Here is a 24,443-nt window from a genome sequence, read left to right on the forward strand (position 1 = left end):
CCCTGTAGACGCTAAAGTGCGAGCACTTGGCTGGCATTGATTAAGTGTGACTTCACTCATAAAACACTGTACAGGTGAGTGTAGAAGGGCAAGAAATGTTCTAGGCTGATGCAGAAGGGTTTCTTGAGAAGAGGGTTGGTTTCCAGAGCCTGGGGCCCAGCATGATGCCTCTCCAGTATGTTCCGCAGATGCCGATGGCAGCGGTTTCCTTCACTCCTTCAGAAAGCCTCATCTCTCTCACTTCCTGCCTTCCCTCCTCTATCCTATCCCCCTTCCCTAGGGAGCCCTCCCCGCAGGGAAGCAGGAGCATCGCTGTGAGCACCTATGCCTATGCTCCCTGGGCTGTGGTGCCATCCCTGGGCCATGACTGTGGTTTCCTCACCTGGTGCCTCTCAGGTGCCAGCTCCTTACAGTGGCAACTATGGCTGTGTGCCCCCACTCACACAGGGCTGCATGCCCTCATGTGCTCACGCAGGGCTGGCACACCCTCACACAGGGCTGGCACACCCTCACACACTCACACAGGGCTGGCACACCCTCACACACTTACACAGGGCTGGCACACACTCACAGGGCTGGCACACCCTCACACGCTCACACAGGGCTGGCATGCCCTCACACACTCACACAGGTCTGGCACGCCCTCACACACTCACACAGGGCTGGCATACCCTTACACACTCACACAGGGCTGGCACACCCTTACACACTCACACAGGGCTGACACACCCTTACACACTCACACAAGGCTGGCACACCCTTGCACTCATACAAGGCTGGCATACCCTCACATGCTCACACAGGGCTGATACACACTGACCCAGGGCTGGCACACCACTGAGACTCAGCAAGTGTTTGTTGAATGGATGGAGGCCAGCACAGCTCCAGTGGGGCAGGGACCTTGGGGTGCCCCACTTCCAGGGCCGCACCCTTAGCAAACATGTTCCCACTGGGCCCTGTCCTGGACACTCCCCTATCCCGGCAGGATGGTCCCTCGTTGGAGCCTCTGTACTGGGCGTGGAGAGTAGGGTAGCACATGGGCCATTCTCCCCAGACTGAGGCCACTTCTTACCATAAGGAAGCAGCCTGATCAGGTGCCCACGGTGACACCCCTCCCACCACGTGGCCACCTTAGTGACTCAGTTCTGGGACCCCACAGGCAGCAGCAGCATCCATCTGCTCCTCCCAGTCCCCACCCACAGCCATCTGCTTTAGCCATGAGCTGCCAGTGCCCACTCCCCAGCTAGGGTAGCCCTGCTACCTCCCCACCCTTCTTGTCCCATCTCTGTTCCTCCTCATCCTCTTTTATTTCCTTGTTCCAGTGTCTTACAACCTGCCCTCCCCTCTGAGCACCCTCTTCTAGAAGGCAAGGAAGTGGGTCAGGTGGTGGGTTTGGCCGTATGAGGCTCTGGTGCCCCTAGCAGCAGCATCTCCTGGTTTGGTGGGAAGAGACGCAAGAGTGGAGAGAGGGCAACAGCTTGAGGGGCAGGAGGACAAAGCAGGTGTTTGAATGAGTCGGTGGGCAGAAGGAAAGGAAGCCGTGTGCGGGAGATACTGTGGAGAGGTGAGGCTCCTGCAAAGAGGGGGAGAGGGAAGGTCTGCAAGGTGGGGGCAGGGCCACACACGGTGGAGGGCTCCACCTGCACCAGAGTCACCTCACGACTGGAGAGAGGGAGCGGGAGGCAGGTGGCTGATGCCGAGGTAGAATGACAACAGGTTGCCCCCGCCAGGTCCTCGACGCAGTGCTGCCTGTCATGAATAAGGCCCACGGTGGTGAGAAGACAGTGTTCCGGGCCAGATTCAGCTCCATCACAGACACGGACATCTGCAATGCCATGGCCCGCCTGGGCGAGCCCGACCACAATGAGGCACTCTCGGTGGATGCCCGCCAGGAGCTGGACCTGCGCATCGGCTGCGCTTTTACCAGGTGGGTGCCCCCAGTGTCCCCACCCCCCATAGCCAGAGCTGTGTCCTGTGTGCCCCAGCCACACCAACCTCCCAGCCAGAACCCTGGGTACCCCAGCTGCCCTGCCACCCCAGCCTGAATGAGCCCTAGGTACCCCGGCTGTTGCCATCCCCCTAGTCTGGACGAACCCTGTGCTCCCTGTGCTCCGTGACCACCCCCGTAGCCAGAGCTATACCCCTACATGCACCGCCCTCCAGCCAGAGCTGTGCCCTGTGCCCCTCTACATGGCCCGCCCCCCCAGCCAGAGCTGTGCCTGTGCACCCTCACATCCCCCCCAGCCAGAGCTGTGCCGTCTATGGTCCCTGGGCTTCTAAGAGCCCCTGATCAGCAACTATGTGCTAGGCACAGTTTTCAACATTTTGAAGAACCTAAAGAAAATTGTATATTTAGCTGAAGTAAGATCGCACAGGGGAGGGGGTAGGGAGTGGAAGGTAATAAAAGGGGTCCCTGGCCCCAGATGGTAGGAACCTCTGCCCTTCTCTCATTTTCTTTGACATGCCCACGCACACGCCAGTGGTTCCTCTCTGCCTAGATTCTGCCTGTCCTCTGTGGAGGCCGCTCGGTTTCTGGTTGCTGCTGACGCCATCTTCTAAGCAGGAAGCGGCTGTTGCCTGCCTCCTCCCTGTGCCCATAGCACCAAGCCTGGCCTCGCACCAGCCTGAATGGCAGCATCTCAGTAAATTCATGACCAGATCTCTCCCCCGTCTCTCCTTCTAGGTTCCAGACTAAATACTTCCAGGGGAAATACGGTGACTTAGACAGCTCTCTCATCTCCTTCGGCCCTTGTCAGACTCCTACCCTGGGGTTCTGCGTAGAGAGACACGATAAAATACAGTCCTTCAAGCCGGAGACATACTGGGTGCTGCAGGCCAAGGTTTGCTTCCCATTCCCTTTTGTTGCCGGGCTCTCCAGGTTTGAGGTGTGGGTTCTGAGAGCCTTCATCAGCAGTATCATCATATAATTACATCATAAAATTGGTAACTGATGTTTATCAAGCTCCTTTGTGTACCAGGTACTCTGCATGCATTATCTCATTTAATCCTCACAGCAATGTCCCCATTTTATAGCTGGGGAAACTGAGGGCTAGAGAAGTTGTAAGTTGCCCACATAGATGCCAAAGCCAGGATTTGAATCCAGCTCATTTGGTCAACATGACAACAGAAGTGCCCCCACTGCTGTGTGATGGGCGTTCTGAGCACCATCCCCATGGCTGGTGCACCCTCCCTGGGCCAGGAGTGTGGGGACCCCCAGCTTTCCCTCCTCTGTCCCTGTGCTTCACTGCCTACAGTCCCGGAGCCAGGCGTGGGCCTGGTGCCCAGCACAGAGCAGACTCAGACCTCACAGGCTGAGAGAAGGCCTTTGAAACCATCCCAGCCTGTTCTCCTCCGAACCCCCAAAAAGAAGTAGTGTCAGAGCAGCTGCCAGCAGGCATGCGCCCAGAGCTGTGCTAGTGCTTGGGGATGGCAAGCGTGCACTGCAGGCCCTACCATGTGGCAGCACGTGTTGGTGGCCACTACAGGGCACAGTGGGACACAGTGAACAGGAGTCCATAGCTGCAGTGAAGCTAAGTGTCTGCATAACAAATGGGGGGTTGAGGCCTGTGGGTCCCCACCTTCTCAAGTGTGAGGCCCCTTTTGTCTTTAGAAGTGTTTCTTGCCTCCACATGGTAGTAGCTATATTTTTAATATCCGGTGATTGAGGTCATACCCAAAGAAAGAAGTACTGTGAGTTCACCAATGCTTTAAGGCTATTATGTGTTCCACCACCACAGCAGCGTCCACTCCCTCTTGGAACGTGGCGCATGAATCTGGATGTGGTCACTTACCAGCTCCCAGGGCCAACTCCACGTGCCCTCACAGCCCCCAGGGCCGAAGGCACAAACATGGACATCATGCATGGGAGGGAGGCAGAACATTGCCTGCAGGAGCCCAAGCCAAGCCCCTAGCCTTCGTGGGGACAGCAGGGCTGAGCTAGCCCTAGGCCAGTTGAACTTGGATTTGTGAGAACATGCTCAGCTCTGGAGGGGAAGCAAGGCCACCCAGTGGGGTCCAGCCCGCTTTTGTGTCCAGGCCCAAGAACGGGACCGAATGTTATAGGCCACTGGTTTTCAGACTTTAAAAAAAAGTTTTAGTACCCTCTTTTCAAATAAAAACCTCCATGGGAGCACCTTGTAAGATTTAAAACCTAAGATGGCACTGCCCTGGTTGACACAGGGTTGGGGGCCCTCTGGGTGGGGCCTCACCTAGTGCTAGCTATGAGGGGGGCGATGGGCAGAGATGGCACAGAAAGGCTTGGACGCTTCCAAGGATAGCCAGCCTTCACTTCAGGCCACTCCCAGGAAGACCTGCCTGGTTTCGAGAATGGACCTGTAGTGAGAGCAGCTCTCTCTTGGGCAGAGGCTGGGCCTCAGCTTGCGGATCCACGCTCCTGCATAGATGTAGCCACGGGACACTAGAGGCTGGACCAGATGGCCCAAAACATGGACCACCTGCATCTACCCCGTCTCGTCCCTGGCACTGGGAAGTCACCTGGATACTTTTTCTCACCTCTCTTTTTACCCTTATTCCTCCAGGTGAATGCTGATAAAGACAGAACTCTCCTTCTAGACTGGGACCGAGTGCGAGTGTTCGACCGGGAGATTGCACAGATGTTTTTAAACATAACGAAGATGGAGAAAGAAGCCCAGGTGTGCCTGCCGTACCATACCTGTCACATTTCAGCTTTGGCGGGGGGGAGACTTGGGAGCCTCTGGCTGGAGGAATAGCTCGTAGCCCAAGGCCACATGTTTCTTCCCTTTCTGAAACACAAACATCTTTTGGGAAGAAGAATGGTTACTCACATGTACCCAACACAATGTTTTTGTTAGTTGCTGTCAAGTTGCCTGCCGGCTCATGGCGACCCCAAGTGCGATGAAACAAAATGCTGCCTGGCCCTAAGCCATCCCCATGATCAGTTACAGATTGGACCGTTGTGATTGATAGGGTTTTCACTGGTTGATTTGTAGAAGGAGATCACCAGGCCTTTCTTCCTACTCCATCTTAGTCTAGAAGTTGTGCTCCAATCTGTTCAGCATTATAGCAACCAGCAAGCCTCCGCTGACAGACAGGTGGTAACTACATGTGAGGTGCATTGACCAGGAATCGAACCTGGGTCTCCCACATGGAAGCCAAGGATTCTACCACTGGACCACCACTGCCCTCACCCAATACAATAGCCACAGTGTATTGCATACCTGTTCAAGACTAGGCACCATCCCAAACCTGTGACCCTGCTGGTCCTCCTACCCTCCCTGTCCATGTGAGCCAGTGGGCATGGTCTCCTTTTGGCAGGACTCCACACAGATGTCACTGCTTTGTGACATGTGAGGGTAACAGCTGTGGAGGGACCTCTCACACTGCCTCACTTGCCCAGAGTCCCAGCCAGCAAGGGACGGATCTGGGATTCCAGCTTCATGGCCTTCTATGGCTTTCTGTCTCTTACTCCCACCACCATCTGTCAGCTTGAGTCGCCGTGAGTCAGAGTCAACTCGACAGCAACTGACATGCCTTACTTGGGTGGGGTTTCTGTGAGTTAGAAGGAGCTGCCTGGCTGTCGGGCGGGGCTGATGTGGCCTGCACAGGGGTGGCTGCGCAGCTAGTGCATGTCTGTGGCCATCAAAGCAAATGCCCTGCAGCCGTGAGAGCGGCCAGGTTCCTTGGGGCACAGCCTCGCCGCCTTCGGTTCCTTCCCTGCCCTCCTCAGGCCTTCCTTGGGTGCCCGCTCGCCCACCCAGAATGGCTGCCATTTCAGCAGTATTCACATGTACATGTACAGTGACGTCAATTACGTTAATCGTGTTCAACCATTTTTCCATTACCTTTAGCAGAAACTCTGTCCCCAAAGCATTGTGTCTTCGTTTCTCCCTCCCCCCAGCCCACCCCAGTAACAACTCTGCAGTCCCATCTCTGGACTCCTCCTTATTCCTTCAGGTGTCCTCTTTCCCTGGAAACTGTGCCCCCGCAGCATTGTCACTCTTTCCCCTTCCTGTTGTTGTTGCATGCCATTGAGTTGATTCTGACTCATAGCAACCCTATAGGACAGAGCAGAACTGCCTCATAGGGTTTCCAGTGAAGCGGCTGGTGGATTCAAATTGCAGACCTTTTGGTTAGCAGCCTGAGCTCTTACCTGCTTTACCACCAGGGCTCCTTTCAAATACCCAGTCATGTCTTTAGACCACTGTAAGAGGCAGGGAGGCCAAGTGGATGAAGCCAGACCTTTTGCCCTCATGATGGATCCTACCCTCTAGGTGGAGGCCACCAGCAGGAAGGAGAAGGCCAAGCAGAGGCCCCTGGCTCTGAACACTGTGGAGATGCTCCGGGTGGCCAGCTCTTCTCTGGGTATGTAGGGACACTTCTCTGAGGTCCTGAAAGACTTACGGTGCAGGTACACGGCCTTGTTCAACGCCAGTGCAGCAGTTGTTGACACCCAGGGTATGGGGCATGGAGCTGACTGCTGGCTTCCACTGAGCCCCCCTCCTCTGTGCTTTGTGAGGCTTTGAAGGAGCCTGAACCCTGTGTAGATCGCATTTGTCGTCAGGTTCCAGAGTAAAGCCAAACCTATTGCCGTCATCGACTCCAACTCATGGCGACGCTATGTGTGTTTGAGCAGAACTGCTCCATAGGATTTTCTTGGCTGTAATCTTCATGGAAGCAGATCACCAGGCCTTTCTTCTGTGGAGCCACTAGGTGGGTTTGAACCACCAACCTTTCATCATTTAGCAGCCAAGAGTAATCTATTTGCACCGCCCAGGAGCCCAATTCTGGAGTAGGAACAAGTAAATGTGAACAGGAGAGAGGATTCCATTTCACAGAACTGTTGGTTAACACTCAACAACTTCTTAGGATTTATGGGGGGAAACCCAGCCTGTGCCAGATACTGTCAAAGATAGAAATGACTCATGTGAAGACACAGTGGCTGTGGCCAGGACTGAAGACCCAGGAAATTGTCTGGCAGTTTGTGTCCTTCCCCTTCATGGGCTTTTCTCACGCAGGCCCTCCTGTGTCCCTCATTCCCTTGAGTCCCCCCAGGGGCATTTAAGGTGTGGGGGTCCCAGCTCTGCAGCCAAAGTCTACTGCAAACCCTACTTGGCCACTTCCTTCCTTATCCCTGGAACCTCGTGCGAAAATGGGGCTGATGGTGGTTCCTGTCTCTCTGGGTGGCTGTAAGGGTTAAATGATGTGAAACAGTACTTCCAGACAGTGGAAGACTGCAGTCATTTAAAAGGAGTGAGATAGAGCTACATGGTGTCATCCCCCACCCATCTGTCAGTTTATCGTACTGTGGTGGCTTGTGTGTTGCTCTTATGCTAGAAGCTATTCCACTGGTATTTCAAATACCAGCAGGTTCACCCATTGTGAACAAGTTTCAGCAGAGCTTCCAGACTAAGACAGATTAAGACAGACTAGGAAGAAAAGCCTGGTGATCTACTTCTGAAAATTAGCCAATGAAAACCTTATGGCTCATGATGAAACAGTACATTTTAACAGTAGCAGTGATAATGTTTTTTAATCCCTAAGAGGGGCACCTGCTGTGAGACCCCAGAGCAGCATCAGTAGGTACAAGGAAGAGGGCCCAGCTAGGGTTGGAGGCCAGCGAGCAGGGCCCATCTCCTGTGGTTGGCTGGGAGCAGGGTGGGTGCCATCTTAGGGTTTTGCCTCCACAGTGCTGAGAGGGCCTGGCCTGGAGAGGTGGGACCTCTGACCGGATGGCAGCTTGTGATGATCGTGGTAGTGGCACCTCTACATTCACAGCCAGGCCTTGGGGGCTGTGGGTAGGGTCCTGGGAGAGCGGCGTCAATAGAGGGGCTGGGTGCAGGCTCCTGGCCATCCCTAGCATCCAGGCCAGCAGAGGCCTCCGTCTCCTGCAGGCATGGGGCCACAGCACGCCATGCAGACCGCAGAGCGCCTCTACACACAGGGCTACATCAGCTACCCACGCACTGAGACCACCCACTACCCCGAGAACTTCGACCTGAAGGGCCCTTTGCGGCAGCAGGCCAACCACCCGTACTGGGCGGACACGGTGAGTGGGCTGGGCCTCAGAACCCCTCCAACCACCCCTCTGGGCCAAGGCAGTGAGCAGGCTGGGCCTCAGAACCCTTTCAGCCATGTGGCCAGACCCAGAAGTGGCAGTGGTCCCCCTCCTGGCAGGAGAGCAGTGAGTCTAGGATGAGACATTACCTGGTCCTCTCTCCACAGGTGAAGCAGTTGTTGGCAGAGGGGATCAACCGCCCACGGAAAGGCCATGATGCTGGCGACCATCCCCCCATTACCCCTATGAAGGCGGCCACAGAGGCTGAATTAGGTATGAGACACGCAAACATACACACTCAGGCTTCCAGGGAGGCAAGGGGTGCGGCCACCATCAATGGCGCCAGGCCCTGTTGGCTATGCAGAGAGGTAGGAAGGCTAGCGAGGGGCCAGGATGGCTGCTGAGGGACAAGCACAAGGTTTGCACCTCCCACTGTCCACAGCAAGGGAGACGTAGACAGGAAGAACACAGTGGAGTGCCACTGGACAGTGGAGGGGAGGACACGGCCCAGAGAGCAGTCCATCTGGGAGCGGGGTGGGGGGCTGTGTGTGTGGAGGGGTGGGCCATGGTGGTAAGGAACCTACGCAGCACAGAAAAGTGGCTTTCTCTTTCTGTGCGTGTCCCCTCTTCCTTCTGGGGCTTTGGCGCAGGCCTGGCTTGACCCCCCATGGAAGGAAAGGGTGAAGAGCCACGAGGGCCTCCAGCCAGGCCTCATGACTATGTGGAGGGCACCAGCACCCTCCCGGTTGCCACTGCAGTCACTCCTGTCATTGCAGGGGGTGACGCATGGCGGCTGTACGAGTATATCACGCGGCACTTCATCGCCACGGTGAGCCATGACTGCAAGTACCTGCAGAGCACCATCACCTTCCGCATTGGTCCCGAGCACTTCACCTGCTCTGGGAAGACCGTCATTTCACCAGGTGACACACGCAGACTGCACGTCACAGGCGGGCAGAGACCTGGGGGTGGGGCAGAGGCCTGCCAGGCCAGGCCCAGACCCTGAGGGACAGCACTCTCTGCAGGCTTCACAGAGATCATGCCCTGGCAGAGCGTGCCCCCGGAGGACAACCTGCCTACCTGCCAGCGGGGTGACACCTTTGCCATCAGTGAGATGAAGATGCTGGAGAAGCAGACGAACCCGCCCGACTACCTGACAGAGGCCGAGCTTATCACGCTCATGGAGAAGCACGGCATTGGTGGGTGTCCCCGTCCTGCACTGCTTCCAGCAGGCAGCCCCTTGCCCGAGCTCCTCCCAGTGGGAGCCTGAGCTGCAGGCTCCTGTGCTGAGGGCCACTCACACTGACCCACCCCGGGGGCAAGGGCAGCCCCAGAGGCCACCTGACTCATTTACAAGGGGAAACCCCAGAGTCAGTCAGGACCTCCCAAGACTGCACAGCAGCCAGGCCTGTCCCCTCTCATGGGAGCCGCTTCAGTCAGAGGCGCAAAGTACCTGCCCCAGGGACAGCACATCCCCACAGTGACAATCAGTGTCCCCATGCAAGTGGGTGGCAGATGCATGCTGTCAGCTCCCACCTGCAGTCAGTTGCCTGTGCATGCATCTCCAGGGGAGATGGGCGTTACAAGTCCCTGCCTATGGGCCAAGACTGTGGCTGGGCATGTCAGTGGGCATGGAACTGGCTAGCAGGCCCTCTACCTAGTGGCACTCCCTGGGGGGTACTACTACACAGTCCCTGACATGAGCCTCCTGGCCAACCTGGCTGACAAATTCTGGAGGGCTGTGGCCACAGTGGGTTTGGGACAATCAGGGCTGTTGCACGTGGGCTCTGCCCACTGTTTATTGGTTGTGTAAGTAAACTTGGCGGAGCACCTCCCTTTAATCTGGGGTCCTGGTAATGGGGCCTGGGTGGGAAGCAGGGCCTGGGCCTGAGTGTGGGCGCTGCTCCCCCAGTACCTCTGGCCTTTCTTCTGTCGGGCATGGCCCTGCATTTTTTAGGGATCCATGTCCATAGTCCAAGCCTAGTGACCAGCATGAGCTGCAGTTGTGGCTGTGACTGAGGATGGCACTGGGCACAGGGCTGTGGGGTTGTGTGAGAAGGGGCCATCGGAGCCGCCACTGAGGGCTGAGGCAGAGCCACCCACCTGCCAGGTGCGTCCCACTGCGAGCTTTTGGCCCCCAGTCCTTCACATGTGAAGGCCTAGCTCAGAGCCACCTGGCAAAAGGTGAGAGGATGGCATCACGCACTGGCGCACGGCAAACATACTGTGAGCATTTGTCTCCTTTTCATCCCCTTGAACGCAAATCACGGTCTTCAATTCTGTCTTCTCTGCCAAGAAGCAGCTCCCTCAGGGTGGGGTGCAGTGTTGACAGCATCATGGGGACCTGCCCATGGTCATGGGGACCCTGGAGAGGGTTGGCAGCAGTGGGTCAGGCTACCAGGTTTGGAAGGGGAAAGCTTGGCAGCATGCTGGGAATCTTTCTCCACAGTCTTGGTGTGGGTCTGGGCGAGAACCAGGAGATTTTGGAGGGTTTGTGGGCCCCAGGGAAGGAGAGTCCCAGACTCAGCTTCCATTTCAACATGTGGCCCCTCACCCTTCTGTGTTTTTAAAATTACTGGCCAAGTAGTTCAACTCCATTTGGGTTTTAGATGGACATTTGACGTCTTCACAGATGGGGCATGGGCTCCATGGCAGTGCAGCCAGGTGGGCTTGTGGCCAGCAAGCACCTGACCCGAGGACGGAGAGGGGCAGCAGGGACCCACGGGGTCCGAACAGCTGCAGTCAAGTTGCTGCCGTGTCATGCTGTCAATGCTGCTCTTACAGCCGGGGAGGCTCAGTGCCCAGTCTCCTGGGTGACATCCTCACAGAGGCAGCAGCCCAGGTGGTGAAAAGACTGCTTGCGGTGCCTGGGAGCCCTACCCTCCCTCAGCTACACTGGGTGTGGGGGCAGGGGGTGGAGGGGACATTTATAGGGCAGAGAAGCGGGGACGAGCCATGTGTGCAGCTGCTGGGCCACAGGGTCGAGGCAGAGAGGCCATGGACATGGCACTGACCAGACTTATGGGGTGAGCTCTGTGACCTTGGCCATGTGACCTAACCTCTCTGAGCCTCCACATCCCATCTGTAAATGGGAACAAGCACCACTGCTGTGCGGGTGGTTCTTGAGGTCAGTGAGACAATGATGAGCACGCTGCACAGCGTCGGGGTGAGGAGGCTGGGCACAGGGGCCCTTGGTGGGGGTGACCCTGAGCACATGGTCTGACGGGCGAGTGGGAACGCAAAGAGGACCAGGTCTTCCTTGGGTGTTCCAGGAACGGACGCCAGCATCCCTGTGCACATCAATAACATCTGCCAGCGGAACTACGTCACTGTGGAGAGCGGGCGCCGGCTGAAGCCCACCAACCTCGGCATCGTCCTGGTGCACGGCTACTACAAGATCGGTGAGTCAGGATGTCCTCCCCCACCTCGGGCTGGCCCTCTCCCTGGCTCTCCTGACGGGCACAGCCTCACCATCCCCCAACCCCCAGTGCCAGGTACTGCACCAGGTGCCCCTGGGGCCTGCCCAGAATAGGGCTCAATGCATGTGATGAATGAGCCCACCTGTAGCAGGCACCTCAGCAGGGGCCAGGCCTGGCGTCCTCACCGCAGTGCTTGTCTCCACTCTGTCCCCGGGAGGGATAGAGGAGTGCAGGCTTGGGCATATCTGTGACACCGCCCTTGAAGGCCCCTCTGCACAGGACTCCAGTAGGAGGTCAGGAAAGCCCTGGTGGCAGCATGGCAGCCAGCCTGGTACCGTCCAGCTCTGTGGGCAAGAGGCCCAGGGGAGCCAGGGGACTGGCCAGAGCTGGAGGGGGAGTGGCAGTGGCCTTTTCCCTGCCTGGTGGGGCCACAGCCGCTCGGGTCCAAGCTCCCGCCATGCCCTGGTCCCGCCCGCAGATGCAGAGCTGGTGCTCCCCACCATCCGCAGCGCCGTGGAGAAGCAGCTGAACCTGATTGCCCAGGGCAAGGCTGACTACCGCCAGGTGCTGGGGCACACCCTGGACATCTTCAAGAGGAAGTTCCACTACTTCGTCGACTCCATCGCCGGTAAGGCCTGCTGCTCCATGCCCCTTCCCAGAGGTCCCTTGGTCAGGCCACCCTGTCTGCCCCTTGCCAGACAGATGGGGATGCCTCACTGCTGGTCACTGTCAGGACCAATGCACGGCAGTGTCCATGGCACACACAGGGCTGGGCTGGCCCAGGGCATGTGCTTCCAGCGGGCTGCTCTGCCGTCCTGTCTCTGGCGGCAGAAGCTCCACTCTGGTGGGGGGACTGTGTATTCCCTGAGTGGACCGTGCATTCTTACCCACGGGACTGTGTACTCACGCAGGGAGACCGCACGCCCACCCTCGGGGATTGTGCACACCCACCCATGGTGACTGTGTACTCATCCACAGGACCGTGTGCACTCACTGCAGGGTGCTGTGTATACTCACCACAAGCACTATGTATATTCTGACTTGCCCAAATAGGCGAAGGGTGGAGGGTGGGTAGGAGCTTTTCCCTTCCGTCAGCGCAGTCCACTGAGCATCGTCAGAGAGGTGGGAAAGCTCTCCTGACAGCTGTGCCCAGCATACCTGAGCGCTAATGTCAGCTCTGAACCTGGAGGCCCCCTTTCCCATGGCAGGGCCTCACGGCTGCCTTTCCTCCCTGGCTCTGTTTGCTTCCAGGCATGGACGAGTTAATGGAAGTGTCATTTTCACCCCTGGCCGCCACAGGCAAGCCCCTCTCCCGCTGCGGGAAGTGCCACCGGTTCATGAAGTACATCCAGGTGGGTGGGGGCAGCGATGACCCCTCTGGCCTGCAGAGCTCTGACTACACAGACTTAGCAAGTCCTGGCCCCTTGAGGCCTCTGCTTCCTCTTTAGTCATCCAGGAAGAATGTTCCTTTTCCTGGTTGGCCCACAAGAGTGGTCGGAGGCCTGGAGCAGCCTTGCCCGTAAGCACCTCCAGGAGCCCCTGAGCTATTAAACCACCTATAAGCACATCGCCCCTTAGGGGCTCAGACACGTAGACGCACATTGTCTCCCAAGGGTGCCTAAGCTGTTAAACCACCTCGGCGCACACTGTGCACTTTCAGCCCCGTAGTGGATATTAATGTACATGCATGAGTTCCCTTTCTGCACGAGGTCGGGGGGCAGGGGCCCTGAGAACGCAGGCTGGGGGCCTGGCCTGAGAGTCTTCCGGGCAGCATACCAACATTAAAAAGGGGGTCCGAGTAGGGAACACCGAGCAGCCCCCTGCCCTAACTCTGCATGTTGCCCTCAGGCCAAGCCCAGCCGCCTGCACTGCTCACACTGCGATGAGACCTACACCCTCCCCCAGAACGGCACCATCAAACTCTATAAGGAGCTCCGGTGCCCACTGGATGACTTCGAGCTGGTCCTGTGGTCGTCAGGCTCACGGGGCAAGAGCTACCCGCTGTGCCCCTACTGCTACAACCACCCGCCCTTCCGAGACATGAAGAAAGGTGAGCATGTCCTGGGCCTCAGCCACCCCCAGGTATCTGCGGTCTCTGCAGCGCCAGCCTGCCTAGTACCACGCTGGCCCAAGGCAGAGGGCTGCCCCTGCCCACCCTCTGAGTGCTCACTGGAGCAGAGCCAGGAGGGCACTGGCTCGGGCACTGGCTCAGGCACTGGCTGTCAGGCCACCACTCTAGCCAGGTGCTAATTAAGTGGCAACTGGTCTCTGTATATGCTTGACATCCGGGCCAGGGCACGAAGTGCCCACCTGCTGCTGGGGCACATGAGAGTGCAATAGACCGGATGTCCACCCAAAATTGGATTCACTGTAGTCAGTGCCCATGGCTCTGCCATTCTCCTGCTCCGACTGAGGGTGTGTGGTCAGGCAGTGCGGAGGCCACACCAGGGCCTGAGGCCATTCAGTTCCCCACCCCCCACTTACAACCGAGCTGCCCCTTTGCACTCGATGTGACCTCTCGAGTGTCATCACCCCACATTGCAGGTGAGGAGCCAAGGGCTAGTGAGAGCCGGGCATCTGCCCCAATTCACGGGGTGGGGCAGGAGGAAACAGCAGGGTGGGTACTTGGGCACTTGAGCGCCATCATGGGTAGCACGGCCTAGGTCCAGGCTGCCAGGTAAGGCCCCTCCCTAGTGTCCTAGTGAAGTCACTGAACCAAGCCTCCAATTTGATATTAAAAACAAAATTTATTGAAGGAACGATACACAGGAGAGTACACCTTCACTTTGGCTCTAAGGGCACGCCCTGCCTTACTGGAAAACAAAGAGTTATTTAACAAATAGAGTGAGTACAGGTAACAGTTTCACAGCAATGGCAGGAAAGGAGGTGAGCTTTGCAAGAGTGGCAATTAACTGAAACTTTGTTTACATCAGTTTCTAGTCTCAACACAAATCACTAGTACTTGATACAATTTAACTAAGGCAGTATTTCTAAGGTGAAAAGTACAAACAATTCCAACAAGGAAGCTTAGTGATACGGAAGCTTGGTGATGCATTTGCAGCTTGGCCAACTTAGTTGGAGTCTTTGGGTGCAGAATTGACCATGAGTCAGGAAAGTGTAAGTAAACTCTGCTAATTTAGCTGAGAGAAAAAGAGATGAAGCCTAGGCTCTTGCTGAGGAACTTCTTTTCAGGTAGGTAAAACAACACGTTTCTCTACAGGCTCTAAGTTACGTTAACAACTCAGTGAAGGTTTTGCTAAGGCCAGCTGTGGGAACACTCTTAACAAGCACGACTGAGCTGACTGAGCTTTGTTTTTCAAATGACAGACTTTAACCAAAGTCAAATGTTATCGTGAGAGTAGAGGTAAAACCCCCAGGTTAATTTCAGAGTGGAGTGCTTAATTTCAGTTCCGAATTCCCCCCCCAATTTTAGACCTACTGGCACCTCAAAAATTGAAAAGTTCCTCGCACACTACCCTCTAGCAGCTTCCAGAGCAGCTGGCCCTTGCATGTGACCCAGTGGAGCTGATGGTCACTGTGAGCTGCGGAACCGCTGCGGAACCACAGCAGAAGGACTGAGGGACTGGTGTTTGCCCCGGCAGGGTCCTGAGGGTGAAGCAGACTCCAGAGAAGCAGAGATAGGGGCTGTGGCAGGATCTTCCAGACCCCAGGGCCAGGATGAGCAAGGATCTCCCCAGAGTAAGGCAGAGGAGCACTTTCTGCTGGGATGAAGGACCCTGGAGTGTTGAGATGCTAAGAGCCACCCCAGTGGCTGCGGTGGGGAGGGCCGGCGGGACAAGGCCAGAAGTACATTGCAACCTCCCCATCCACAGGTATGGGCTGCAACGAGTGCACACACCCCACCTGCCAACACTCGCTGAGCATGCTGGGTGTCGGGCAGTGTGTGGAATGTGAGAGTGGAGTGCTGGTACTGGACCCCACCTCAGGCCCCAAGTGGAAAGTGGCTTGCAACAGGTGCAATGTGGTGGCGCACTGCTTCGAGAATGCCCACCGCGTACGTGTGGCTGCTGACACCTGTGGGGCCTGTGAGGCCGCCCTGCTCGACGTGGACTTCAATAAGGCCAAGTCCCCACTGCCCGGCGGTGAGACACAGCACATAGGTTGTGTCTTCTGCGACCCGGTCTTCCAGGAGCTGGTGGAGCTGAAGCATGCAGCGGCCTGCCATCCCATGCACCGTGGTGGCCCGGGCCGCAGGCAGGGCCGAGGGCGGGCCCGTGGCCGGAGGCCTTTGGGGAAGCCCAGCTCCCGGCGGCCAAAGGACAAGATGTCAGCGCTGGCTGCCTACTTCGTGTGAGGGCCAGTGTGTGCCCTGGTCCTGGGTGGGACAGCTGCCTCATCATGGTTGTCCTCTAGGCACTAAAACCATTAAAATACATTTTTTTACCCTAGAGCAAAGATCCCAGGCCTTGTGCTGGTCAAAGCTCTCAGAGACTTGACTCATCCCTGGGGCCTGTGGGGCCCTCCTCTTCCTCCTTCCCTGCCTGGTCTCCTTCACTCCCCTCTCCCCCTTCCCTGTCCCTGCCTCTCCCTGTATCCCAAGCACAAGTCCTTCAAGCCTCCTGCTCCATCTGGCACAGGTGGTGCCCACAGGACGCCCCACATCTGGAGGCGGAGTAGATATGGTCAGCAGTTCAAAGTATATTCAACCTGTGGCCACACGTAGGAGGCCATGACAGTCATCCCCCCGAAATGTGTTGTGGGAGAGAGGCCCAGCCAGGAAGGACCCTCTTTGGACAGGCTTTAGGAAGCCCCTTGCCTTCTCTCCAGCTGCCTGTGTAGCCTTCAGCCCTCTAGACCCCCATGGTTTGTGCTTCTAGTTCCCAGCTCCGTAGCTCAGAGCAGGCGCTATTTAGGGCCCCTGCACAATAGTGTGAGCCAGGCTCTGGCAGCTCTTGGGGCCTCTTTGGCTCCCGTTCTCACAACAAGGCCATTGTGTTTTAGACAGGGACAGTAACGTACAAGAGAGAGTGCAAGGGTGCCCCTAGAAGCTGTCACGTGCCAAGTTTAGGAAAGACCTGTAAGCCCAGCTGGCAGTCAGCTGTCATCTGTGACCACTACCCCTTCCCATGCTCCCCACTCCGGCCACAGCTGCCTAGGGCAGCATGCACTGTCCACCTCCACCCATCTGTGCTTCACCCTGTGGTGGCAGGAGTACGGTCCTGTGGAACCCCTGTGCAAACATCCCGGGACACCATACACAGCCCCCCTCTTGGTGCAGGCTCAGTTTACATACAGCATGTGAGGCTCTGATGAGAACTTCAGTAAATAAACCAATGTGCACACTGTCACCACCAGAACCTCTGCCAGGGCCAGTGAACATCCCTGGTGCTCCCTGGGACACCATTTGGGAAACTGCTGCAGAAACAAAGAAAATATGCAGTGAGACCGATGGGTATCGCCTGGGGAAGACCACCCCAGGCTAGCTCCCTGGGAAACTGTGCTGCAGCCAGGCTGACAGGAACTGTGCACCTGGAAGGTCTGGGGGCTGAGCTTCTCCAGGTGGGGACCCCTCCTACCATTCCACCCCTCCAGTCAGATCCCAGCACACAGACCAGGCCATGCTCAGGAGTGGGGAGGGTCCCCGCACAGGCTGTGACTCCTGCAACCTCATGGCCATCACTATCACACATTGAGGACAGAAGGGCCTGGCCCCAGGACCCTGCAGTGAGGCAGCCAAATAGGCAGTGGAGTTAGGGCTTTTCGGGACTCAAACACAGACGTCACATTCCTAACACCAGGATTTGGCCACGAGCAGGGCTCTGCATAAAGTGTCCATCTGTCTTTCTCTGCCACTAGCCCTCATGTAGGAGTCCTGTCAGGGCCCTTGGCTGTCAGATTGGATTCTGCACTCCTGGACCCTTCCATGTACATCACCACAGCTGCAGGCACAATAAGGACACAGAAGAGGTGGCTCAAGCCTGAAGTGCCTCAACAGCTGTGTTGGCCGTGCCTTCTCGTGCCCTGGGGTCTGGGGAGGGCGGTGACTGCAGGCCACCTGCTGGAAGAGCCACAGGGTGAGCCCTCCAGACCAGGCCTCTGGTCTCATGGTAGTTGGATCAGCTGGACACAGACTGGCTCCCTTAAGAGAACTGACCCTGTCACCTGAGGTTCTGGCACTCTGGTGCTGTGGGTGCTCCTATGTGTTTGCTCAGTTGGATGGAGCACTCCGTCCCGGGGCTGATGGGCAGAGGAGGCGGCTGTGACCTGCAGATATGAGCCCCCTCTCCAGCCCTGCCCCAGGTCAGGCCTTTTGTGACCTGGAGGAAGCAGCAGCCAAGGGAGACCCCAGGTGCCCTCTAGAAGGCGGCACTGCTGCAGGCGGAACCAGGCCTGCTCACACTGTAAGCAGCCCTGCAAGTCAGGGGAGGGGTTGACAGCTCCTTCCCCCGAGGTCACAGCCATCATTGGTGGTTGGAAAGCCTAGAATGATGTGAACCATCTCTACCTGACTCTATCTGGCAGTGTGTGAGGGGATGGAGGAGGAAGGTGTTGGTGATGGCCAGAACACGAAGAGCGAGCCAAGGACACAGGGCAGGGTTTGAGGATGGACATTCAGACATTCTGAGTCTGAGGGAGTTTGGCAGAGGGGGTGGGGAAGAGTAGCATCCTTCAGCTGGGAGCTGAGGGCTTAGCACAGACTTGGTGCCCAATGGGCTGTGACGGCAAGAGACTCCTTCCATGAGGGTGTGGGAGGTGGAAGGGGTGACCCCAGGCATATCCTCTGACAAGGGGTGAGCCCCAGAGGGTGGCCGTGCCTCACTGAGCCATCATTGCTGAGCTGAAGCCCCAAATGCAGTCCGCGGTGTGGGACAGCCCCTGCTGAGGGGGTGCAGGTGTGCCACCTTCCGCTTCACTTCACAGTGGGCTAGGCCCTGTCACAAGTACCACCTAACTAGAGATGAGGCTCTAACTTTCCTTGAACCTCCCACACACACACACACACACACACACACACGCGGACATTCTGATGCAGGCAATATCCAGGCACACTGAAAAACACTGCCCGAGGCTCTCACAGCACCCCTACGAGATAGGTTGCTTTTGTCTCCACTTTTCTGGTAAGGAAACCAAGGCTCTGCCGAGCGGAACAATATGCCCCAGGTCACAGGTTATAAAAAGTAGCCCCAAGCCTTGCTCAGGGTCATCGCTCTGACAGGAGGTTGCAGGATCTTGGAAGGGGTGAGCAGGAGAGTGAGGTGAGGCCACCTGCTTTCTAAGCCCAGACTTCCCCTGCCCTTCAGATCCACCCTCACTTGGATGATTTCCTTTAGCTCTGCCAGCTGCTAGTCCTCTAGGTTCCTGGCTTCACCGAACAGTACTGGCTCCTGCCAAGTAGACCCTTCTTGGTGGCGACCCCCTTTGTGTCAGTAGAACTGTGCTCCATGGGGTTTTCAGTGGCTGATTTTCCAGAAACTGATTGCCAGGTCTTTCTTCCGAAACACCTCTGGGTGGGCTCGAACTCCAGTCTTTCAGTTAGCAGTGAGCACATTAACCACTGCACCACCCGGGGACTCTAGTGTAATTACAAGGGTCCTTAACAAGGGAGGAAACCCTGGTGGCGTAGTGGTTAAGTGCTACGCCTGCTAACCAAACGGGCAGCAGTTCGAATCAGCCAGGTGCTCCTGGGAAACTATGGGGCAGTTCTACTCTATCCTATAGGGTCGCTATGAGTCGGAATGGACTCGAGGGCACTGGGTTTTAACAAGGGAGGAGGGATTCAGAATAGGCAACCAGAGAGATGGCAATGTGAGAAGGACTCAGAGACACTGCTGGCTTTGGAGATGAAGAGAAGGGCTACAAGCCAAGGAGTGCGACAGCCCCTAGAAGCTAGAAAAGGCAAGGAAACAGGTGCTCCCCTAAAGCCTCCAAAACGGAATCCACCACCCCCCCCAACCCACACACACACACCTTGACTTTAGCTGGGTGAGACCGGGTGAGAATTCTGATCTACACAACTGTAAAATGATAAATTTGTGTTGTGTTAAGCCACTAAATATGTGGTGATTTGTCACAGGAGCAATAGGAAACTAACGCAACCCCCAAAAGTATGGGGGCCCCAGGCCCTGGGCCTACTGGACCTTAAGTTCCTTAGCCCGGGGCGGCAGGTTTGCAATCCTGCTCTGCCATTCACCAGGTATTGACTTGTGCAAGCTGCTTAATCTCGGGGCACTGAGAAGTAGGGATCACGGCCGCTCCCCCTCAACCAGGTCCACTCAGCGGCGAGTGGGGAGCCTCCAGCACCCGGGTCGGCTGCCCCGTTTGGCGGCGGTTCCGCGCGACGCTCCCGGTGGGGACCACCAGGGGGCAACAGAAGCCGGCCCCGCCCGGGGCCCTACCGCGCCTGCGCGCGCCCGCTGTGGCCGGGACGGGAAGTGGGCGGGGCCGGCGGAGCAACTCGCGGCGCGGAGCCCGCGGAGCGCAGGTGAGGCCGTGGGCCTGGGGTGCGGAAGCTGGAGCGGGGCTACGGGGGGCTGAAGGGCCGGAGTCAGGGTCCGGGGCTCCGTGGGAGGCTGAGCATTCCGGGGGAGCGGGATGGGGAGGCAAGGAGGCCAAGACGGGGCCAGATGGAGGCATCCAAGAGTCCGTGGCGGGGATGGGGCACTGAAGAGCGGGGCGAGAGCCAGGGGAGCTCGAGGCGGGGAATTGGGGAACCGGGAAGCCAAGGGCGCGGAACCAGGGCTCCTCGAGCCGGCGGGGGCGTGACCGCGCCCAGGGTCAAGCGGGAGACGAGGGCCGGAGGCCGAATGGGGGACCTGAGAGGTGGCGCGCCCCCATTTGCCTGGGGGCTGGCCTCTCCCATCAGCATCTGGGCCGGACCCACTGCCCTGACCCCTACCCAGCAGCCCCTGCACCTTCACGGGTCCACACTCCTCCCAAAGGGGCCCCCTTGCGTGGCTCCCCAGTGTACATGAGGCGTATGTCCTAGTTTAAGGGAGAATTGATAAGGGAGAGGCCCATGCTGCGAGATGAACCAGCCCCACCGCTACAGCTGTGTGACCTCGAGTGAGCCCGTTAATCTCTGTGTGAAAGAAGGAATGTCACCTAACTAGGCATGTTAGCGCAGTTAGTGATTGTGGACTCCTGCGCGCCTATCCCCACGCCCCCTCCCTGCTGAATTCCCTGGAACTGGTCCCTGGGCTGGGCTGCGCTGGGCTGGGCTGGGCTGGGCTCCCTCCACGGAGAATAGAACGTGAGGCTAACTCTGAGCTCATCTCCAGCTACTTCTGACCTTTATGCACATATCCGCCTATTGTCAAATTCCACTCTTTTCCTCTTGTAATCAAGGTGGAAGTGACAAAGGCGCTAATTCCAGTGGCCATAGAGTCCACTCCCACTCTTGGCAACCCCCTGTGTGTCAGAGTAGAACTGTATTCCATGAGGTTTCCAGTGGCGGATGTTTCAGAAGGAGATCACTGGGCCTTTCTTCTGGGGCACCTCTAACCCATTAACTGTCTACCCCACCCAGCATCCTGGCTTTGCCATTTCCTATCTGTGATCTTTAGTGGGTTATGTACCCTCTCTGAGCCTATCTCTTCAGCTGCAGCATGAGTGTGGGAAAGTAGTTCTCAGCATGGTTGTGTAAGGTAAACAAAAGGAATGCCACCCAGAAAGCTGTAAACTTGTTTGCAAGTTCATTTTTAGAATTCCTTTGAGAAATTGCCTGCAGGCAGCTCTGGCTTTAAGACCTGTCCCTACTGTCCACCATGTTCCCTGAACTATTTTAGCTTCCTCTTAGAAGGCGACATCCCTGGGTGATGCAAACAGTTAACATGCTTGGCTACTAACTAAAAGGTTGGCAGTCTGAGTTTACCCAGAGATGCCTTGGAAGAAAGCCCTGACGATATGCTTCTGGGAGGTCAGAGCAGTGAAAATTCTGGAGCATAGCTCTACTCTGACACACATGGGGTTGCTGGGGTAGGAGTCGGATTTGGGTCTGGAGGGGAGTGGGCAAGAGAGGTGGAACCCAGACGATCCTGGGTTTCTGCTTGACGCTCACTAGCCCAGGAATCCAGAGGGTGGAGGCAGCCAGTGAGGGCAAGGAGGCCAGCTTGCAAAGGGCAGTGTAAGTGCCGAGGCGGTGGTTGGCACCCGGATGGGGGTTCTGAGCTAGGAGAGGAGGCCTGCTTTGTGGGGTGGAACGGAGGGATGGAGTTGCACTTTCGGGTGTGGAGGAGCAGAAAGGGTGAAGGGCTCTGCGTGCCCCATCCATCTCCAAGCCTCAGCATCATCTCCAAGGTGTCCTGGCTCTTGGAGTGTCTCAGGCGACGCTGAGGCCTGGCAGCAAGTAAGCCCTCCGTGTTCCTAAGGATACAGGGACGGAGGAGCCCAAGGCGGGAGCCAGGCCAGCAGTGGGGCCACAGTCTGGGGGCCACCCCACCATCTTCAGGGCTTCTCCCAGCCAGGGCTTAGCACGCATGCGCAACTCTGCCTATCGGAGAGGATGTAGCAGGCTTGGTCATGTCCCCAATGCACTCCTGCTGTCCTGGGGCAGCCCTCTGCCTCTCTCCCACCCACCCTGAGTCCTGCAGGGCTCTCGGGGGCCTAGGGTGCCTGTCTCCTCCCTACCAGGCCTGTCTCCTGGTCAGCTTCACCAGCTGTTTCCACTTGCCAGCCGTGTTGCTCTCTGCCCAGGCTCCTCTCCTTCCCTGGACCTGTCCTGGAGCCCTGACAGGTACCCCTTCTTCAGTCCCCCTCTGGTGGCCCAGTGGCATCTCAGAGCCCTTCCGGACCTGGGTCCCTGGGAGCAGGCTGAACGCCTTCACCTGCGGTCAATAACCCGGCCCCAGTGACCCACTACTGCTCCACCTCTGGCCCTCTGCTCCCTCTATACCTGAAAGCCCAGCTCCCTTCCTCCATCCCACCACTCAAAGGCGGCCTCCTTTCCTAGCTCAGAACTAGCTCAGAACCCCCACCAGGGTGCCAGCCACCACCTCAGGCATTCACACTTCAGGAAGTCCCCACGGCCTCTGCTCCCATGCGACTTCTCAGGCATTCTCTTCCCCTCTCTGGCCTGGGTTGTCCCCACTGCCTGCTTGTGAGCCCCCTCCCAAGCTATGAGGGAGTGGGCTCTGCCCTCTGCCTTAAGGTCTGGCCTTAGCTCGGCGCCTGCGTGTTTTGCCCATGAGAGAAGGGGAGCAAATAGGACCCATGCCCTCCGTGCTGCAGAGAGGTTGAAAGAGCTGGGTGCCATCTTTGGTGTTTGCTGACTCTGATGTTTCTCCCTAGAGCAAGGCCAACTGGAAACCCGCCCACCCAACGCCAGCACAGGCGCCCAGGATGCTTTCAGAATGGCCTCTGGTGCCCCACAAGAGAGCAGCCAGAGGGCCAGTGGCTCAGAGGAGACCCAGGGGTTCCTGGACGCCTTCCTGCGGGACTTCCCGGCCCCACCAAGCCCAGAGGGCCCTCTCCCATGGAAGGCCCCAGGGGTGGTGCTGAGCCAGGAGGAGGTGCAGGGTGAGCTGACTGAGCTGGCACTGAACTTCCTGGGCAGCAGGTAAGCCAGGCACCCACTCATGAGGGATAGAGTGGGCCGGGCCTCTCCATCCTGCCAACCTTGGCCATTCCGGCTGTCATTGGGCACACTTGGACCTGTGCCAGCTCTGTCACTGACGTTCATTTTGTCACAGCGCTGAGCGGCAGGGACTACTGACTCATTTTACAGTCAGGGAGACAGAGGCTCTGGCAGGTTAAGTCAGAGTGGTGTTGGGTCAGTCTAGGAGCACCACAGGCAACATGGCCCCCCAGGCACCATGGCCATGAGTGGTGCACCCTGATTTACAGACAAGGAAGCAGAGACACAGAGAGGTGACACAGCCCACCTGACAGATTTCAGGGAGCTCAAGAGTAGGTTGTCCGCAAACTGCCCGTGCACCACATCCTTCTGGGCTGGTGTCAGGGGAGCCCCTGCTGGGCCTGTGCACCCACACTCAGTCCGCAAGTGTTACCCCCCAAGAAAGATGACAGCAGGCCAGCCCTTTTCTGACTGTCACCCAGACAGCTTCAGGGCCTCGGAGTTGGGCCATTCCATGTGGCACAGGCCACACGGAGTCCTGGGGACCTAGTCCCTCCCAAGGGGGTATGCCCTGGCCCCAAGTCCCAGCATCACTCTCAGGTCACCTGCAAATCCCCTAAAGCAGTGATGTGGCTCTGGCCGTGGCTGGTCTAGTGCTTTGTACACTGGCCAGGCCAGCCTTCAGCCTGTCCACAGATGCCAGTGCTGCCCGCCTGCTCCCTGTACACTGGCGCCTCAGTGTCCCACAGTGTGTGTCATCTCCGTCCGTGCACACCTGGATGCCTGTGTGCAAGAAGCAGAAGGCCCAACAAGGAAAGACTTGCTGTCCCTCTGCACAGCATATTAGCCGTGCCATCCCCGTGGCACCACGCCCTTCACACTGAGCTCAGCTCTGCAGGGCCGTGTGGCGGGGATAATGACGGGCTCATTTGCCTGTTTTCTTTTGCACTGAGGAACTATTTGTCAGACAGCCAGTGTGTGAGGCAAATCCCCACTCTGGTGAGGCAGCGTGCACCAGGCCCCGGGGCTGCCATGCTGAGTGTGTGGAGGTGGCAGGGGCAAGGAGGGTGAAGAGGGAGCAGCTGAGGTGGGCAGTACTTGGGAGGATGGAAGCGCCTTCAGGGCCCTGGTCACACTGCAGCCCCTGTCTGGACCCTCAGGGAAGATGAAGACCCATCACCCCATTGCTACTGTGGGGCTTGAAGGCTGTGAGGGAAAAGCCAGGGCCAGTCAGCACCCCAGGGTCTCAGGCAGCAACAGTGGTCTTTATTAGGGCCATATGGACGGTACTGTGTCCACTGGAGATAGAGGCCAAGACAGGAGTCACAGGGGCAGACCTGCCCTGGGGGTGGCAACGCTCAGGGCTGGCTGAGCCTCTGGGTGGGCAGCTGGAGCCTCAGGGGGTCCCCACTCCCAGGAGGGCAGAGCGGATGGCGAGCAGGAAGGCGTGAGGGGG

General features: G+C 57.6%; 2 protein-coding genes across 6 annotated transcripts in view; both read left to right on the top strand.

Moving 5' to 3' along the window:
* TOP3B (DNA topoisomerase III beta) overlaps positions 1-18,446 on the top strand; it is a 41,386-nt gene extending 22,940 nt beyond the window's left edge. For all 4 annotated transcript variants that reach the window (XM_023559400.2, XM_064272345.1, XM_023559402.2 and 1 more), the window contains exons 6-18: positions 1,731-1,927; positions 2,684-2,840; positions 4,539-4,652; positions 6,252-6,342; positions 7,872-8,026; positions 8,203-8,308; positions 8,812-8,958; positions 9,061-9,234; positions 11,308-11,436; positions 11,933-12,082; positions 12,706-12,806; positions 13,303-13,504; positions 15,288-18,446. In XM_023559400.2, the coding sequence (XP_023415168.1) occupies positions 1,731-1,927; positions 2,684-2,840; positions 4,539-4,652; positions 6,252-6,342; positions 7,872-8,026; positions 8,203-8,308; positions 8,812-8,958; positions 9,061-9,234; positions 11,308-11,436; positions 11,933-12,082; positions 12,706-12,806; positions 13,303-13,504; positions 15,288-15,769 (2,205 nt within the window). In that variant the 3' untranslated portion in view covers positions 15,770-18,446. The remainder of the gene's footprint in view (positions 1-1,730; positions 1,928-2,683; positions 2,841-4,538; positions 4,653-6,251; positions 6,343-7,871; positions 8,027-8,202; positions 8,309-8,811; positions 8,959-9,060; positions 9,235-11,307; positions 11,437-11,932; positions 12,083-12,705; positions 12,807-13,302; positions 13,505-15,287) is intronic.
* Positions 18,447-19,856: 1,410 nt separating this feature from the next.
* PPM1F (protein phosphatase, Mg2+/Mn2+ dependent 1F) overlaps positions 19,857-24,443 on the top strand; it is a 32,009-nt gene continuing 27,422 nt past the window's right edge. For both annotated transcript variants that reach the window (XM_064272346.1, XM_064272347.1), the window contains exons 1-2: positions 19,857-19,897; positions 22,702-22,969. In XM_064272346.1, the coding sequence (XP_064128416.1) occupies positions 22,764-22,969 (206 nt within the window). In that variant the 5' untranslated portion in view covers positions 19,857-19,897; positions 22,702-22,763. The remainder of the gene's footprint in view (positions 19,898-22,701; positions 22,970-24,443) is intronic.

This window comes from Loxodonta africana, chromosome 19 (genome assembly GCF_030014295.1).
Source record: "Loxodonta africana isolate mLoxAfr1 chromosome 19, mLoxAfr1.hap2, whole genome shotgun sequence".
Classification (NCBI taxonomy): domain Eukaryota; kingdom Metazoa; phylum Chordata; class Mammalia; order Proboscidea; family Elephantidae; genus Loxodonta; species Loxodonta africana.